Raw genomic sequence first — 18,844 nt, forward strand, 5'->3', positions numbered from 1 at the left:
AGATTTTAAATCCTATAGTGTGTCAATACGTCACAGATCAGGCAATAATTCCTTTGCTTAGTAGTCAGTTTTGAGCGCAAAATACTCTGAAAAAAATTCCTCATGCATCCAGCACAAATAAACATGATTAACTAAAACATGTATTAAATAGTGAGTTTGTGTATTTTTAAATCTAATTTTACTTTTCACGGAAAAGACGACCAATACAGGTTATAAGTAAAACATTAGATAATCCAAAGAACATTGTCAAATTCACCTGTAATAAAACAAAATTAAGGTAACTGGTCAGGTTATAGAGTGTTTGCTGGTCAGCAAACAAGCACAACCTTAACACAAAAATTACATTTATAACCTTTCAAAGATGTTGAGCTGTAACAGGCAAAGACAATGAAGCTTTCTGTAAAGAAGTACAAACACAAAGGTTAAAGACAACCCGTTTAAACCAAAGCTTTCCATTCCTCGATTTAAAACATGATTAAAATTGACAATTTAAATCACAAACTTAAATCGGCCTATCCTGGCTCTTCTACTCATCTCAGTCCCTCCACAAACTCATCTCCTGACCTGAAGCATAAGGAGATTTGTCTTATGTTGTTAATAAAACCAGTATTTGGATATAAGTTTTCCAGGTCTGCAGAACAGCCTCGATCAGATTCAGATTCCTGCCTGCTTGGTTCCCATAGACCTGATAATTATGATTTATATCAGTTCAGTGGAGGATTTAATGAGATGATCTCTCTGTCCAGTGGTTGACACAACCCAGAGTGTCTACAACCTGAGACAGCAATTCCTGCACAGGAGACGTGGAAATGGCTGAAAGGAGAGATGAGAAGAGGTTTACATCCACCCTTGGAAGGGCTGAGGGGAGAGATCACTTCTCCTTTGCCATCACGTCCCTCCAGTTCCTCGGGAACTGGGGGATGTTACATCTTCATTTCCAGATGTATTTTTAGCCTTACGTAGTGAGAGTGTTAAGCCCTGAGTAAGATGCCATCACAAAACTACCCTGACCGGGAAACCACCCCAAAAGCTCTTACGGTAGGACAAACTTAACACTTCTTTCAGGCCTCTCCACAACACTGTACAACTATTAATATTAGATCAAGAGAGAAGACAAAAGCACCCAGACTGGGATCTGTACTTCAGCAGCAGCAGTTAAAAGAGCAACTTACTCTGCTTTCTCTCCTGTAAAAAGCCTTTTCGAATATGGGGGCAGGATGCACTCCCAGTGGGCCAAGCTTGCTCCATCTACAGGGAGCCGCAGACAGGCACCCACGGTGCTGGGAATGCCCAAGCCAGAAAGTGCCCCCACAGGCACGCCAAGACGTGTGTCTTGTTTTTCACACATTGGTGGTTAAGAAGTGTAACTCCTCACCACAGCATACTGGAAGTTCACTGGAGAGGACCAGGAGATTCATGGGTGTGAAATCCACTGAGAATTCCTTGAGCTGAGGGTGGTCAGAGGCTGGTGAAGCATTTGGGGAAAGCACTGTGCACTTTTCCTATCTTCTTACATACTCCAAGAGTGACAAAAAACAGATGCTCGGGGAAGAGAAGGACCACTGGGCTGGACGGACCTCTGGCCCAACCCTTGTCTTTTACAACTATAGTACATATTTCTCATATCAGCACTTGGACACAGCCAAAGTGTTTTGTGGGAAGGGAAGCCATTGCTCTAACCAGCCTTGTTAGACCTCCCAGCCCATCCGTTCTGGCCGACAGCACTCCCCTTCACCAACGCCAGCCCAAGGACCCAGCTACGTAACTAGTTACACCATGAAACAGCAACACAATACAGAGAAGCGTACCAGAGCTGGCCAGGGCTCTGTTGCAAGGACAGCCACAGACAAGAGAAGACGCCCATGGAGACAGTTTCACAAGCAACACCAGCCCAGGAGAGCAAAACTGCTTGGTGAAAGAAACACAGGGCCAGGAGCAGAGATGTATGTGTCTGTAGACAGCCTGCCCCTCACGCCAGACAGTTAATACCCATCTGATTAGTTCATAACCCAGGACTGCCCTTGCCCCGCACAACTAGACCTCACCATCCGCCCAATTTCCTGCAGGTCCCTCAACACATGTGCCTTAGGAGAAGGAAGGAATTAAAAGATCGTTAAAAGACCCTTTGTTTTCCGACTAGAAAAGCCCATTAAAGAGGCAGTAGCTCACAGCAAAGCTCTGCTAGTCTAGGATGATACTACATCCTAGTAGACTGGGATCTCTGAAAACTCCTGTTTTTAAGAAGCAGAATAAAAGGGAAAGTGTGTTGAATGAAACACTCCCAAATCAGCCACAGACGCCACAGTTACAGAGAGGAGGAAGCGCCGAATCACTTACGTTCATTGTCCCATTTATCTCCGCCACCGATTCATCATCTGTTGGGAACTGGTAGATCTGAACTCCGTTACTGACCAGTTCACTTGTGATTTTAATTTTAAATTTGGTCAGCTCACTCTTGGAAATGGCATCAGATTTGGCAATGATAGGAATGATGTTGACCTAGAAAGAAACAGAATCATAAGAAGCCTTGAGCTTTGCTCCAGGTAGCTTTTCCAAGTCTGCATTGTAACTTATGAAAACTTAAAGTGCTCAGTAAATCTACAGGATTTGTATGGCAACCCAGTAATCTCCCCTAGCATAAGGGGTATGCAGGGGGAAGAGATGAGCCCTGGAAAAGCAGCAGCATTCCCACCACATGCAAGATGACCTGCACGGTAACAGTCAAACGTTCCTACCTTGCTGTCAAGCTTCTTCATTGTTACCAAGTCCAGGGATTTCAGCGAGTGGCCGGTCGGAGCAATGAAGTACAAACAAGCATGGATCCGAGTATCATGGTAGTTGTGCAGGACCCTCTTTATCTTCAGTTCTTCTTGCAAATAGGCTTCAAACTGAGCATCAATGAACTCGACAATGGGCTTATAGCTTTGGGGAACAGAAAAAAAGTTATACATCTCACAATCAGAGAGGTAAACGGACAATGCTCCTTAGCTGGCTTTTTAGAAATGAGCTGCTTGTTAGATCTCATTCCCCAGGACCAGTTCTCCTTTGAATCTCCCCCACTCCCCTGTCATAAGAAATGTAAATGTTGCACTAGTGACAAGGAGATGTGGTCCTACATCAGCATCTAGCAGTCTGTCTGACAAAACATATTACTGGAGATTCAGCAGAGAATAAGAGAAACACCATTAAAAGAGCTAGCTATAGAGTAATCTCTTCCAGGGAAAGTGGCCACTCATACTTTGAAACATGAGGGTGAGAGGGTTTTAAAAGAAAAGATAATGTAGACTCATGCACAGCAGTGGATAACCCTTGCTTCCTTTCAGGGAGCGAACGGCTTGCTGCTCTCACAGCCTCATGTCATGATGGTGAAGATGCAGCTCCATTCAGTACTACCTTCGCCCAGTGCTCTGGGGCAGGAAATCCTTGCAACTCCCTTGCAGGGTAATTTTAAATACAGAGACTGTCAGACTCACAATATAAAGCACATCAGTGTGTCTTAAAAAAAATAAAAGAAAATCTAAAAGATTTGCAACAAAGGAAACCCCATCTGCAACGCCTCTGTGAAGCTGTGGGAGGGTCTGGTGGAGAAGGTCTGGTGTAATCGCACACCCTTGCCTTGCCCCACACCACACTCCAGCCACACTGGGACTTGAGCTGCCAGAAACATTTCCCCAGGGTATTTCACTGGATATTTATTGTACTTCCTTTGGCAAGATGGAAGAGCCCTGCCAAAAAGTGGTTGCAGTCACTAGACCACACTAGTGGTTTGGTGAGCAGCTTGTGGTCAGCACAGCACAAGGAAACAAGCACAGAAATGCCCTGGAGTGCTCTGCTCTCCCCACCAGATGAATTTGGGCAGAAGGCTGCCAGCAGGGCAGATATTGCCCTAAACGCATGAGAAAAACTGCTTTGATAGCTGGAGCAGTGCTGACACCATGGGGCTTGCTCCTCTCTTCCTTCTGTCCCATCCCAAAAACATAAGGACAATTTATAAGAGGAGAACTTTATTATAAACACAGTCTGGCCCTGCTAAGGCACAAGAGGAGACCCTGTAACAGAGAACCAGGTCATGATACAGCCCCTCTCTGCCTTCACTCACCTGTCTTCTTTGTTGATCTGATCCCCGAAGCCCACTGTGCTCACAATAGTCAGTTTGAGGTTGACATTGCTCTCCTGCAGGTCATAGGTATTAGATTTCAGCTGGACCCCAGGCTGTGAGTGAGATGCTGGGTCACCTTCGAACTTGGTGTTAAAAAGTGTGTCCATGAGGGTAGACTTACCAAGGCCAGTTTCCCCTATTAGAGAAAAAGAGGGTCAAAATGTTTTGTTGAATATTAATATGGCTTGGCCTTTCAGCATCCAGACTTTAACAGGGGTGAAATTGTAGCAGACGAAAGCAGATCTCATGTTCCAAAGAGATCATCTGGCAAGCAGAAAGCCATGTACAATGGGAGGTCTGTATTCCGGGCAAATTACATTACACAGTCTAATGGCCATTAATATCACTAGAAAATAGAGATGGAAAGAAAGAGGTGAAAAGGCAAATGGGAAGGACTCATTCGGATCCTGCACAAACCCATCACTACACTACAGAAGATGCTGTTTCCATTAAAATAGGGAGGGGAGCATGGGGCTCATTGCCATCTCCAGAAAAATATGATCCAGATTAACACTTCTCTGATAAGCAGCCACTGAAATAGCTTCCTTCCATGCAGAAACACTGCAACGTGGTTCCAGTTCTACAAGTTGTGCAGTTGGTTTCTTGTACCCACAATAGATAGAATTGGGGATCAGTTTTCTAGTCTGGGAAGGGACCTTTTCTGCAATATCTGGTTTCTGCACATTAGCGGTTTCAGAAGTTATATAAAACTCCCAAATCTGCTTCCAATAGTTCTGTAGCCTTGAGCTACTGTTCAGATTCCATCTATCAACGGTAGACTGTATTTCCTTATCTGGAAGGAAGAGACAAATCCCAGAGACCAATTTTAAATTTGTTTTAGATACATCCCAGGGAGAACAAAACAAAACCTCCGTGCACTTATTTCATAGGGCAGGCTGACAACAGAGCTAGCTTTCCAAACTCAAAGGATCTGACTTCATGATAAACCCATAAGCAGTCTGCTTTGCTGCCCTGTGAGGACTGTTGTATTTTGGGGAAATGGAGATTTCTGAGCTGCCCAGATGGCTTTTGCTGAAGCTTCAGCAGCTGGCTGAACCGCACCCATCGCAAAGGCTGCTCGGCCAGAGCGCTCCAGGACCACAAGGAGACTGTGTCTGGCTGGAGCGGCCTTCCCCTCCCTCAGCTCCCAACCAAGACAACTTCATCTTTTCCTACTTTGCTCAGAAGAAAAGAGCTTCTGATTTTTGTAAGCTTAGAGCACTGTAACAGATCCAAACTTGCATGAAATGCCCAATTCAATAAGGGGAAACTCCTCCCTTTCCTCCCCCGTCCAAATCTCTGTGCCTCACCCCTGCAAGCAGGCAAATTCCTCTCTCTTGGCCCTGGAGGAGACTTCTCCAGCTCAAGGCTGAAGCACATGGCAGGCAGGGCAGGGCAAGCATGCACTGCCCTGGGGACAGAGCGATCTCGGATTGCCAGGACCATATATCAAATATCTTTCCAGAAGTCAGCAAGATTCACTAACATTTGAAAGTCAGCGTACACCTTGAGCTGCAAAGTGGCACGGGGAGCCAGCTACTAGCTTGTGCCCTACCATTGACAAACGCCAACTGGCGCCCGAATAGCCACAAATCGAGTTGCTCTTCACACCAATCTTTGTGCCAAATGTTGTCTACAGTCTGAGGGGGAGAAGAGAGAGTCAACACCACGAGCTGGCATTGCTACAGTCCTCTGTGCTATGTTAAAGCATCAGCCGTGTTTACAACACCACGGATCAGATCGGAGCGCACCAGCCCAAGAGGAAGGGAGGGGGCATCGAAAAGCACACACTTACCTCCATCAGTGAGGAGACAAACAGACCGACTGGGAGAGGGGGTAGAAGCTTCTACAAGACTGATGGCTCATTACAGACAAGCTGTTTACTGACTTGGACTCCTGCAGGCTGGGCTCGTGGGGGGCCGCCTGCCCAAACGGGGAGCAGGTGCACAGAGCATAGCAGACCAGAGCACCACCACGGCTCGGGTGGGACGGCAAGAGTTAACACGAGCTGCGGCAGAAAGCCAGCCGCGACCCCGCCAGGCCTTTCTCAAGGATTCCAGGAACACCGCGGTTTAAAAAAAGACAAAAATCTAAACAGCCTGAGAAGGCTGCAGCATTTCCAGAGCCCCTGCCAAGGGTTACTGCCTGGATGGGTGGGACAGGGCAGGGAATCGGCTGCCTGCCTGCGAATGCCAGGATCCCCGAGGGGGCGTTTTGGGGCCTCGTCCTGCTGCAGAGGCAGCCCTGGGGCGCAGGGAGCGGCGGTGGCACGCCAGGCTGCAAGCGCCCTCCCGCACCGTTCACCTGCGCTCTCCATGCCACGGCCTGCCCCAGAAGAGCAGGGGAGAAGAGCCCAAGAGATGCAGGCAATTTGTTAAGACAGGGCATGCTTTCATACTCCCTCTAATGGAAGCTACACAGGGCCACTAAAGACCACTTTGAATTCACACACTAAGACTTTTTTTTTGGAAGAAGATCTAACCTGATTAGACCTGATTCCACAGGTGAGAATTTCGCATCCAAATATCTAGTTAAGCACATAAAGAAAACAAAACCCAGCCACTAACACAGCATCACAAATCTGAAGTTTGCACATCAAAAATTAGATTTGGCCAGCGTAGAAACCATCCCCTGCATTGTTTAAATGCCCCCTGCCCCTGACGCAGCACGGCATTAAAAGCCTAAAGGGAAAAGGATGAGGGAGGAGGGTGGAACAACTGTCTCAGCTCAAAGCAACGTGGCATTAACACTAATGGAATGACTTCAGATGGTCACACACTGAAGGCGTTAATAAAGTGCTTTGCTGTGTTAAATATGACCAGAGCTAGGGAGCAGTGCTACTTTGAAGGGCCAAATGACAGAAAGGTGAATTTCTGAATCTCCTGGGACTTTCTGCCTGACACAGGCAACTTTCTGCTGGCTGGAAGATGTAAATGGTGCCAACTGCTTCTGGTAAGGACAGCGGTCCAGATGGAACAGATGGTCTGATGAAAAGGACAAGTAGTCTGTGCTCGTTCCAGCCGACGGCACTGAAATCTTCTCCAAAAAACAGAAACAATGAACAGGGATTAAGGGAGGCAGAATTACCGTGGAAAAAGCAGTGGTGTACACAAATGGAGCGAGAGGCGTCCTTGGCAGGGAGATTATTTCCTGATGTAAGGCTTACACGCACACATGTGATTTAATCTCCAAAACTGTACTTAAGGATTATGCAACTCTGCAGTGGTCGGCTCCCTGGAAGCAGGGCTGACAGTGTGCCGTGGGGAGGACAAGGTAGGAACAGAGACCTTCATTGTTAGATTGCTGCATCAGGAAGCTCAGACAGCTATTGAAATGCAATAGCATTGTGTCTTTGAGGATGGGATGGATTTTTGCTTTCAAGCCTCCTGGTTTTCAGAGATGTGGAAAAAAAAAAATAGTAAGAAACACTACATCAGTGAGACTCTGCATATGCGGCAATACTAAGCCAGTGCCCTGAAAGCACCATCTACTCTTAACACCTCACAGGCTGCCAGGCTCGGGAGGCTGTGCCAGGTCCCTGCACCTCCTCGCGGTTTCCTGGGACGCGCTCCCTGCTCACACTGCACTCGCATGTGCTGTGTTCATGCTCTATGGAAACGGTCCATCAGACCATTTTTTGGTGGAGTGGTGGCATCACTTGCAAATACCCGGCTCAAGCACACGCAATAAGGGTCGGGGGCAAGCCCCACTCTCCTCCTCTCAGCTACTGCACGTAGAGGTCCTCTGCTCTGCCTCTGCTTTGGGAGCCGGCTGCCTTCCCTGCGCTGCCTAGGCAGGACCTTGCTCCACTCTGCAGGTCTCACAGAGAGGCACACCGCGAGGTGTGCGGGCAAGCAACAAGAGGGCTACACAAAACCGGCCGTCCTGGGTGAGATGGAAAGGCCTCGCTGCCCCATTACCATACCCTGCTGCTGACGCTGGGCACCAGCTAAGGCGAAGGAGGAACAGAAGAAGCTGCACAGGCAGCGAACGCTCCCTCACTGCGTTCCCCACCATCTCAAGCCCAAAGAGTGCTTAATGCGCCTCGACGGCTTCTTCCTTCCACAGAAGTTTTGGCATCCAAAGCATCCCACAGCAGTAAGCTGAATTATACACTGTGAAAACAGTACCTCCTTTTCCTTTTTCAGCCTGGTGATTTAATTTGCTATCCCCTCGTACGTCTTATGTGAAATAATAAACAACTGCTCACTGGTCAGCTTCTCCACATTGCTCAGGATTTAAGAGGTCCCCATCATATCATCCTCAACCAACTCTTTAAGAGGACAGGGTAGTGCTTGGTGTATTTAGTTGTTCAGCGGCATGGAGCAGCTCTTGAACAGAGTCATTGCAAGAGAGAGCAACGCCTGTCCTTCAGGAGATTAACAACCCATGGCTCCAGCTATCAACAATTCAATCTTAAAGAAAATGTATATGCATGCACAGCCCTTTCACGTGAAGAAACGGGAGCTAATCCAACGTAGCTGGTTTGTCAAGGCAAGCCCTGCGGCAGCTCCGCCTGACAAGGCTGTCTTTTATGGAGAGAGGAAAAAATAGTTCTTTTCGTCTGACAGGTGTACAGAGACGCTGCACAATTCATCCCTCACAAGGCAAAGGCTGGGCTTCGGAGGGCAAGAGGAGGAATGAGGGTTCACAAAAGATGCTCAAGTGCCTTGGAGGACTAGACAGCCTCCCAGCCTCCGAGCAGACGTACTGCTGCCATCCTCCCCCGGCACCAGCTGCGAGGGGGCTGCAGAGACCGATGGCTTTTTGCTTGGAGAATCCCCGTTCCTTCCTCGGCTGGTCGCACCAGTGACCATAAAACCAATCATTTGGCAGCTTCGAGGCACTACGGCTCGTCACCCCACTGAAGGCTGCCTGCTGGAGGGCAGACGGCAGCTCTGCACGAGGAAACCTGCACCCATCCCGCCTTTCCCCAGCTGATGAGAGCTCCTGCGTGCCAAGCAGATCCTGTTTGGAGCCCAGCACGAGGCTAAACTTACATCTTTACAACAACCTAGTTGGGGTAACACCTCAAAATTTATTTCCATCATCACTGAATCCAGACTAATTCCAGCACAGACTGAATGCTGAAAAGCCAAAAACTGTTAGGTCCAGTTTGGGAGCTGCTGAATACACGTGAAGAAAAAAAACAATAATAATACCACCCCCTTCTCCCCCCAAAACAGGGACTATTCTTTGTGAGAGTCCTCAAGCAGATTTGGTACAGCCCCTGGCAAAAGGGAAGGTACTGCAGCAAAATAGCAGTTCTTCATTGCACTGAATAGGCTGCTTAGGACAAATCCTCTGCAAATCCTGGGAGGAAGGAAGAGGGAAATTCCTGCTTAAAATGGGATAGCAGTCTAATACAACTATAATCTACTCTGACCAAAACTGAGAAAGTTCACAAAGAAATTCTCAGCCTATTCCTCCTCTCTCTTTCCCCCATCTCACTGAGCAATGCAGACAATACAAACTCTGTCTCAGCCATTAAATACTTCTGCAGCCTTTGCACTGAACTAAGAGGCAACTAACATTTAGCACTGAAGCTTTAGGAGAAAACAATGATGCTGAGGGATAAAATATAAGAGAAAGCATTCACAATCCCTAACTTATTCTGGGAGGTTTGTTCATTTACTCTACCCTTGGCTCCAGTCTCAAAGGGGAGACAGCTTTCAGCATGAGAACAGCTAAAAATTGCTCTAATCTGGACATACTGCTGAGCCATTTCTGAAGCTTTCCTTGGCTCCGCCACCAGGAACCAGAGGAATCAGTGGCTCAGGTCCAGTACAGTACAGAGTAAAATTGCCGCTGAATTTTTCCTCCAACAAATGCCACACACAACTGAAAAATGGGGAAAACTGAAGTGCATTTCAGTGGCCTGACTATAGGATCAATTCACCTGTTTGCTATTTTGATAGCTCCAAACTCCTGTTGTACAAGTTAGACCCAAGAGACTAAATGACAGATGGATTCTGGGTCTTGTTTTCTTTCTCCAGGATGTTTAAGAGTTTAACTGTTACCAGAAGTTAACAGAGGCATCAGAGAAGACATTTTAAAGCCCGAGGCCCTCAACTAAAGATTTGCCGACCTTTTTCTAATGAAACTTATTAAGATTTTCTATAAAGTTTCTTTATTTCAAGATCAACCATGTCTGGGTTGTTACCATTCATAAAAGACTGACATTAATAATGAATGCCCATTAATCCTGGTGAGCTCTTGTTATTCACACTAACATGTGATTAATGCATTCCTCTTCTGTTCTGCAAAGAGGAAAGCAGAGGTATTCAACCACAAGAGACATTTGTTGCTGCATGTGTAACTTCTAGATTAAAAAAATAAACATAGCAGCTCAATAGGCACAAAAGGAAATACTGTAAAACTTCGGTCTTTGGGACAGGAGAGTTTCACTAGGTCATATCACATTCACGCACTGTGGAAATCACCTAGCGACTCAGCCTGACAGTGACCTCTACTTGTCAACAAAGTTTATCATCTCACAGGAATGCCGTCGCCAGGGAAAGTTTTCCTCTCAGCTCCACTTAACAGGGCTCCGCTCTCCTTGCTCTGCTCCTCTCGTCTCAGGCTTAACCCTGTCCCGGGCGAGCACCAGGGTCTGCACCATGCGCTGCATCTCTCATGGAAAGGGACGCGTAACTTCTGCGCGGCCGGAGAGCTGACCCCAGCCGAGACGAGCCGCCGGCAGGCACCCGCCGCTGCCGCAGCCCTCCTTCGCGCCAGGCACCGCCGGGAGCACCTGCGGACGTGGCTCACTGCGAGCAGCCACAGCCACCCAACAACCTTCTGCTCCCAGGGACGGGGTGCAGGCATCAACTAACCAAAATTATCCTCCTGTTAGACTCCCTTACCCACCTTACCAAGGTACCATGCAAAATCATACTGCCATTACCCCAGAGTGCCTCTGAGGAGGGACCGTTTGGGATCCTAATCCCGGGGAAGACCTGAGAGACTGGCAGACGCTGTGGGACAGACAGCAAGTCCTACTGCAGCGCCAGGCCCCCGCTGAGACGCGCACCACATGGCAGCTTGGATAACCGCCTGACCAGCTACGGCTTGGCCAGACACTATTTGAATTCAAGTATGCACAGAAGGGAGTAGAAAAAAATAGCTTTTAGTGCTTCAAGAGGAGCATGACTGCTATTTTGTTTAAATAACAACAATAATAATAATTCAATATCTAACCAAACAAGCTCTCAGAACAAAGCTCTCTGGCATGAATACCTGTTTTCTTTTAAAAACATTAAATTGAAACATACTAGGAAAATAAAGATCATAATAAAAGCCTGGGATTTTAGGCATTTTATTTCTGTGGTTCACTGCTTGGTAGAATGCCATACTGCATAACCCCAGCAAGGATTTCCCAGAGCACCAGTAAATCATGTTATTGAAAATAGACAGAATGGGGGAAAAAATTTAAGCCAAAGCTACCTTGTTAACTCAATTACCTATAAGCTACATCCAGCTGCAAAGAAACGCTGTTCAGCAACAGAACTCCCCAAAATGGAAATACTCACCCACACACAGGATGTTGAAACAAAAACCATGATTAACTGATTTATTAACCAGCTGGTCAGGCAAACTGTCAAATCCTACATGTCCAGAAAGGGGGACGGTACGACAGCCTTCACCCTGAAACATAATGAAAAAGATATCGTTTGTGTTATTTGCAGGTAAAACACACTTATCTGTAGAAACCCTTAAGACCTCCCAAGTAGAATCAACTACACAGTCCAAGCCCAGATTTGTACGTAGAGCGTAAATCTTGTCAGCATACTTCCCTCTTCTCCAAAACAAATCCAGACGGCACAAACAAAACGTTCCATTTGCCTCACATCAGAAGGTAGCCCTGTCACCAAAATTATTAAACTGTGCGAAACACATACACAAACACAGCTGCTGAAATAAAGAGGTGGTAAAACATTTATTTCTTGGGAAATTATTCAGACACTCAAGTCTCACCTTATATTGAAAACAAAAAGAATCCCTTGCCCAAAGGAATATGTTAATTTTGCCTCCTCCTATATGCCTAGTCTGAGTCACATTAAAGCTTCAATGATAGAAGCTAGATAGACACGATTAGGAAAACCGTGCCTACATCTAGTAACTGAACAACCCAAACAGGCTGCACTGCAAAGCTCAAGTATTGTAGGCACAGAAACAGCAGAGTCTCAGAGCTACCAAACACAGCAATATCCTCCACGTTGCTGCAAAGACGAAAGTCTCAGACCACAAACTGGGGTCTGTCCACATCAATATAATGGTCATTAGCACCAGGAAAACCAGGACTCATCGGAGGAATCTGCAAGGCAGATGTTCCCGGGGCAGGCGGCCAGATCATGCAAGGTAGCATCTGCCTGCTTCTCGGAGAGGGTTTCAGAAATTCCCACCTGGCCGCTGCACAAAGGACACGCCGCTTCGGATCCAAACGAGGAACTGCGCAACACACAGTAACACACTCCGTACAGAGGCTCATGCTCGGAGAAAGAGTCATGACGAATGTGGAGTCCGTACTAATCTTGCATATTTGCACGTGCTGGAGCTGGGAACAGTTCCCCTCCCACAGCCCCCCCAAAAAGATATTTCTCCATATCAAAGGCTTTCCTTAATAACGCATTTTGGTGCCAAACACAGAAAATTCACCTCTGGCTTTTTAGGCGCATCATCAGTTTGCAAGAAATACTATAGCAAAAAGGCAATAGGTCCCAGTTTATGAGGGTATAGTTTTTAACTTATCTTTTCAGAACAATGTTTTCTCATATCCTGAAAGCCTGTTTATAAGGACAGACATACTGTTTTTCTTCTTCTGTTGCAGAAACTTGTATTTTAGACTAGGCAAACGTCCCCGAGGACTGCATTTACTACAATAGTCTGTCAGCGTATGATTGCTTGTGCTTTTACTGTTTTGCGGGTGTGGGTTTTTTTCCCTGAATGTGAGGATCCAAATACACTTCAGCCATTAACCATATTTACAGCCCTGTGATGTGTAAATATGTTTCCTCTTAGCCATATTTTGTGTATCAGTCTGATTCTTCCTGCCAAGATGTTCATCAAATATGGTGCTTTATTAATTCCAGAGCACCTTGCCTCCAAACAACATGCTAATCGGCAAAGTGCTCCAGCCACCCAGCAGACTCTGCTTCTGCCTCCTGAGGATGCTGCTCCGAGGCCCAGTAGTTCAAGGACAACTAAGTGGTTTTATACAAGGTAGAAAAATGGGAGAATCAGAAGGCCGTAACACACAAAGATTTTGCAAGGACACACCTAAACTCTCCTAAACTGCTTCCACTAAAACAAAAACCTAGCATGGGAATATCCTATGGCACTGCTTAATCCCCCCTGAGAGAGCACCACTGTCCTCAGGAAAACAGAAGGATGGACAGAGTCAGCCAAGGCAGGAGAGAGAACCACAGACCGAATCCTTCCCGGGGAAGAAGAAATATCAAGTGTATTTTCAATACGAAGCCTTAAAACTGCACCGTTGGAACATTGTTTGAACACTACTCTCTCCAGGAAGTGTGGGTGGGAGTGTAGGCTCTCATTAAGAACAAATCTTCTCCTCAGCCCTAAATATAAGTGTGATCCAGATGGAACAAAATAAAAGTTAAGCCACCGAGGGCTAGAGGAGGCATTTGCCATCACAGAGAATTCAGTCTACAAGTCATTTCCTGTAGCCTCTTTTTCTAGTCACCTGTGGTTTTATAATGCAGTTAAACCACACTTCACATTTGTCACAGGCCAGGAAACAAGTACTGCACAATCTGATTTTCAGTCACAACAGTTGAACCTTTACGTCAAATAAGCAGCCACAAGGTATATTGTGCTATACTGCCTACAAGTCCAAAGCCTACACGGCCAAAGAACTGAGAGATCAGATGCAGTGAAAAAATATGAAATTATGTTTTAAGCTCAGACTGGTTTTGACGCACATCAGAAAGTTATCACCAGTTAACAAAGCTGTGCAGAGAAAAGCAAGATTTTCTACCTGATCCACTAGGAAATGGTGCACATAGCAAGTCTTCACACACCAAGTGGTGTCTCTATATGCAGAACGCTGCTATATATAAATAGCTTCATCATAAACAACATATGAACACAGTGATTAGTCATACTGCCTATATATTAAATGCAGATTTGGACTACCTTGTTCAAAATCAAAGGAGAATATGTTAAGCCTATGCAACAAATGGTGCTAGAAAAGAGTGTCCAAGAGCTATTTACCATTGTTTATCTTCAACAGTAATTTTTGGGGTCAAATGCACAGAGCGATCCCAACAAGGTAGATAATGCTGATTGCCCACGTGAAGCCTTTTCCACTAACATCACCGAGCGCTGGATGTCTGAGAGCCCTTTCGCGTTCTCTGTTTCAGAGTTAGCATCTTCTTGGAACAAAGACAAAGCAGGAATATCTGGGAAGCCAGCGTGAATACTGGCACTACACCAAGCTACCAGATGCCTTTTTTTTTCCCCATATATGCAGAGTGACCCCCTAGGACAGAATGAGCTGTTGTTACTGGGGAAGAAGCAAAGTGTGTTTGCCACAAACAAGATTAAAAGAACAAAAAGAGCGACACACTGCCTTGCTGAATTGCCAGGTGGGGCTATCTGAGAGTCAAAGTATGGTGTAGCCACTTGGGGAAGTTATTTTATTTTTACATATCTGTGGCAGATTTACATGCCTTTTCTTAGGCCTTCTCCATGCCACAAAAAACAGTACTGTCTACCCTAACTCTCACATAGAAGTATCAGAAAGATTTGAAAACTATGCAGATGTTATAAGAAATTATCCCAAGCCTGAAAGCATGGCACATTAAATACTAGTTTAACTAAACTGGGCAAAATTTGGACTCTAGGTGTTTGCATCTCTCCAGAAGTTCTCAGGAAGGAAAAATAATTAGAGAAAAATCTTGCTGAAAGTGCATCCCTGCCTTTATCTTCTTTATGTGACAAGTAGGTACAGCGCCGTTGGCTCCTGAGACGACCGTGGAGCACTGAAAGGAGGTTACCGCTTTGTGGGGATAAAGCGGGGCATCATCTCTGAGACGAGCAACGGTGCTGCTCCATATAGATGGCAGCACTCCATGTTCACAACACTTTCTGGTGGCTTCTGCTCACAGGAACACTAACAAATGACACCGTGGCAAGAGCAAGCCTCCGCTTGGCAATACTCAGGCAGAGCACAGCAAATAAAAAGACCCTAAAGCTCTGAACCCAATGGAGCTGGAGTCCAAACGAGGCCTGCACAACCACAAAAAAGTTCAAAAAACTGCTATTTGAGAGGAAGCAATGCAATCCTTTTTCTGCATCCAATTTTAAAGTGCATTTCTATTTAGGATACTGACAACTGATATGTAGTACTTCCACTACGATTTCTCCTCTGCCCCAAGGGAGAATCATTTCAGACTCTGAGGCCTTGGAGGCTCCATTTGGAGGATTTCTAGACGGCTGAAACAAACACAACAGCAAAGCCACCCGATGGAAATGCACCAAGCAACGTTCACAGAGCTCCACCACTACTGCTGCTGCTCGCCACAGCCGCTCCCCTGTCTCTCTGCCACCCCGTAAAGCCAAGACCCAGGCGGTTAATTCCTGCACCTGAAACAACTGTTCCCCAAGAAGTCAAACGTCAAACCAGAAAGCAAGTCAAACCCTCAGTTCAGGTTTCTGCACCACAGTTTTTCAGATCATCTTTAAGCTAGAACATGAACAGATCCCTCGTCCTGACCTCAGCACTGTGGCATCCACTTCCCCGGACTGCATTTGGCTCTGATTAAACAAGGGTTTAGAGCAATGCTTGTACCAATTACTTCGCACTTGTACAAGTGTGTAATTCTCCTATGCAATGAGAGAATTCTCCAGAGGACAGCATGAACATCCTCTATGAGACAAATGCAGTGCAGGAATGTAAAGCTCAGATACTTTGTATTTCTTCTTCTTGCTCAGTTGATAACAAGTCAGCAGGATTAATTTACAAAAAAACAAGAGAAGAGGGAAAGAAATAGTTTTGAATCAGCTACCAACGAAAGCAAGAAAAATCTCACCCCAACCGCGACCATCGACCCATCTCCCTTTAGGCATGTTGCATCATTCAGCCATTCAACATTCAGAAACGGTCAAGTGCTTCCGAAATCTCAAACTCTGACAGCTCTTAAGATTACGTTTCTTTATGCCCTTGCCAAAGGGTTGCAAAAACACCAAGCTGTTTGGACATGTTCCCAGGAGAAGTCTCCTCAAGCAATTAAAAAATATGTATATCTACATTCAGCACCCTTCAGGATTTTTCTAGCTCGTACCACAGAGATTGAGAGCTAGACCCTGCTCTGGAAGCTGATCCGCCACCATATCCGTCCTCCACCCACGGACTAGCAGAGCGGGGAGCAGCTTGGACCATATTCATGTAAAACTTGCCCCTCCACACCGCCAGGGAGGACAGGAGAGGCGCCTCGGCGGTGAGGGCTGCCCCATCCGCCGCAGCCGTGCCCCAACGCCCCCCACGCAGCCCGGCCCCCGTCTCTGCACGCGTGTGCTCGCGCCAGCACGCGCGGCAGCTCCCCGCATCACCAGGGCGCTACGACTGACCCCGCCACGAACCGCGGCCGTGAGCAGACACCCAAGAACTGTGCTGACAAGTCATCTGTCCACGTAAGGATGTTTTCAATTCGTGGCACACTAATTTCTTGTCCATTTTGCCACTAGTTTTCATTTTTGCCTCTGAAGAGAGGCTGTGCTGCATCATAGCTCACACCAAGTCACCCGCAGATGTCCGAAAGTCCCACACGCTGTCTCAGGGAAGCCTAACGCTCGATTTTCTTTAAAAGACAGGGGAACAAGTGAGTCACTTTATATACCTTGGCAGCAACTTACAGGCCAACGGGTACGTTCTGGAGAAAACAGCATCGCGAACTGGCGCGGCACGGCTACATCTACCCGCGTAACGAGGTTTGGTCCACGCAAAGACTTATCGCTGCGAAAACGAAATTGCAAGCGCCCATCTCGAACGCTGCTTCCGTACCAGCGCGGGGACGCGAGGCTCGGGAGCCCCCCGGGGTCAGCGGGCGGGGGGCCAGAGGGCTGCAACGGCGCCACAGCTGCCCCGCGGCACGGGGCCCGCCCCGCTCCGGCTCCCCGCGGGGCCACTCGCCCCGGGCCCGGGGGGGCGGGACACGCGTGACCGAGGGGGAGACGACGGCGGCGCCCCCGGAGGAACGGGGACGCCAAGGAGGCCCCGGCGGCCGCCGCGGCGCCCGGGAGCGGAGCGGGGCGAGGCCGCCCCCGGCCCCCGGCAGGCCTCACCCGCCCAAGCCGCCCCGCAGCCTCCGCGGACCCGCACCGCCCGCCGCGGCGCCGCCCCGCGGCCCGCGGAGGCCCCGCGCCGCGGCCGGGCCCCCGCGCCGCTCCCCGAGGCCCGGCCCGGCCCGCGCGAGGCGCCGCCCGCGCCCGCTCCCACCTGCCGCGCCACCTCGGCCGCCGCCATCGCTGCGAGCCCGCGGCAGGGCCCGCCCCGGCCGGGCGGCGCCGCACCGGGCCGCGCCCATCGCCGCCGCCGCGCGGGGGGAGCCCGCGCCCCGCCCGCGCCGCCGCCCCGCGCCGCCCGCGCCGCCGCCGCCGCCCCCCCGCCCGCGCCCCGCGCCGCCGCCCCGCGCCCCGCCGCGCCCCCCGCCCCCTCCCCGGAGCCGCGCGGGGCGCCCGGCCCCCCCCGCGGCCCCGCGCGATGGTGCAGCCCGCGCCGCGGGCGGGGGGGCGGGGCCGGGGGCGCCGGGCCCGGGGCGCTGAGGGGGCCCGGGGGGCCGCGGGGGGGCGCCCGGGGCCGGGGCCGCCGCACCCTCCCCGCCGGCCCGGCCCCCGCGCCGCCCTCGCCCGCGCTACCTCCTCCGGCCCCTCAGCCCGGCCCGGAGGCCCCCGGCCCTCCCCAGCCCGCCGGCCGCGCGGAGCAAGGGCCCGCGAGGCGCCGGGGCGCGCGGGGGCGGACGAGGCCCCGCGGCAGATCCCGAGCCCCAGACTCGGGCAGCCTGGCCGGGCGCGCGCGGGGACGAGGAGCCGTCGGCGGGACGCCCGTGTCACCGACGCGAGGCGCGCGCGTCGCTCCAACCTGGATCGCAGCCGGCCAGAGCTAAGGGGGGCCGCGGGTACCAGCGCTTCCCTGCGACCGGTTACGATTTATGATTTGGATTTACGGATCTTATGTCTCTAGGTCTCAGCAAATTACTTGCTATTTAAAATAAAATATTTATGCGTTTTGTACACTCTCTCTGAGGTCCACCAGAATGATTTGTGCTTTCCTAGGGCCTGGATCAATGGCTCTTGCGCTGTTTGGGTCTTTTCCAGTCTCCGTAGAGGGCAGTGAAAGCCCAGCTAACAGGGAGGCGTCTGCCTCCGGGGGAGCCTGGGGGAGTCGGGCAGCGCGGCAGCCCAGCCGCAGCCCTGGCCAAGCGCGGCCGCGGCCGGCGAAGGGCCGAGCTCGGCGCGGAGGCTGGGGCCACCCCGCGTGTCCGTGGGTCTGGCCGCTCGCGCAGTGTGGCCGTGGGGCACGGCGGGTCGCGGACAGGATTTTCTCAACCCAAACTCCTTCAGCTGGGGCTGCTCTGCAACTTAGTTCCCATTTTTAGCTCTGCTTAGCTCTGAATGCAAGATGGACCTGGACACAGGAATACAACTAGTGCTGCTCCGCTT

General features: G+C 49.4%; 1 protein-coding gene across 7 annotated transcripts in view; it reads right to left on the bottom strand.

The window, feature by feature from the left end:
• The window catches only part of SEPTIN6 (septin 6), a 32,350-nt gene extending 14,683 nt beyond the window's left edge, over positions 1 to 17,667 (bottom strand). For 3 of the 7 annotated variants that reach the window (XM_013946327.2, XM_013946328.2, XM_013946330.2), the window contains exons 1-5: positions 17,039 to 17,172; positions 11,692 to 11,806; positions 4,100 to 4,295; positions 2,736 to 2,922; positions 2,338 to 2,499 (exon numbers count right to left, since the gene is read on the bottom strand). In XM_013946327.2, the coding sequence (XP_013801781.1) occupies positions 2,338 to 2,499; positions 2,736 to 2,922; positions 4,100 to 4,295; positions 11,692 to 11,806; positions 17,039 to 17,071 (693 nt within the window). In that variant the 5' untranslated portion in view covers positions 17,072 to 17,172. Of the gene's footprint in view, positions 1 to 2,337; positions 2,500 to 2,735; positions 2,923 to 4,099; positions 4,296 to 11,691; positions 11,807 to 17,038; positions 17,174 to 17,621 lie in introns of those variants that run through there. The other 4 variants (XM_067304246.1, XM_067304248.1, XM_013946326.2 and 1 more) reach the window with 3 other exon arrangements.
• Positions 17,668 to 18,844: the final 1,177 nt, after the last annotated feature.

The sequence above is a fragment of the Apteryx mantelli genome, chromosome 13, assembly GCF_036417845.1.
Source record: "Apteryx mantelli isolate bAptMan1 chromosome 13, bAptMan1.hap1, whole genome shotgun sequence".
Lineage (NCBI taxonomy): Eukaryota > Metazoa > Chordata > Aves > Apterygiformes > Apterygidae > Apteryx > Apteryx mantelli.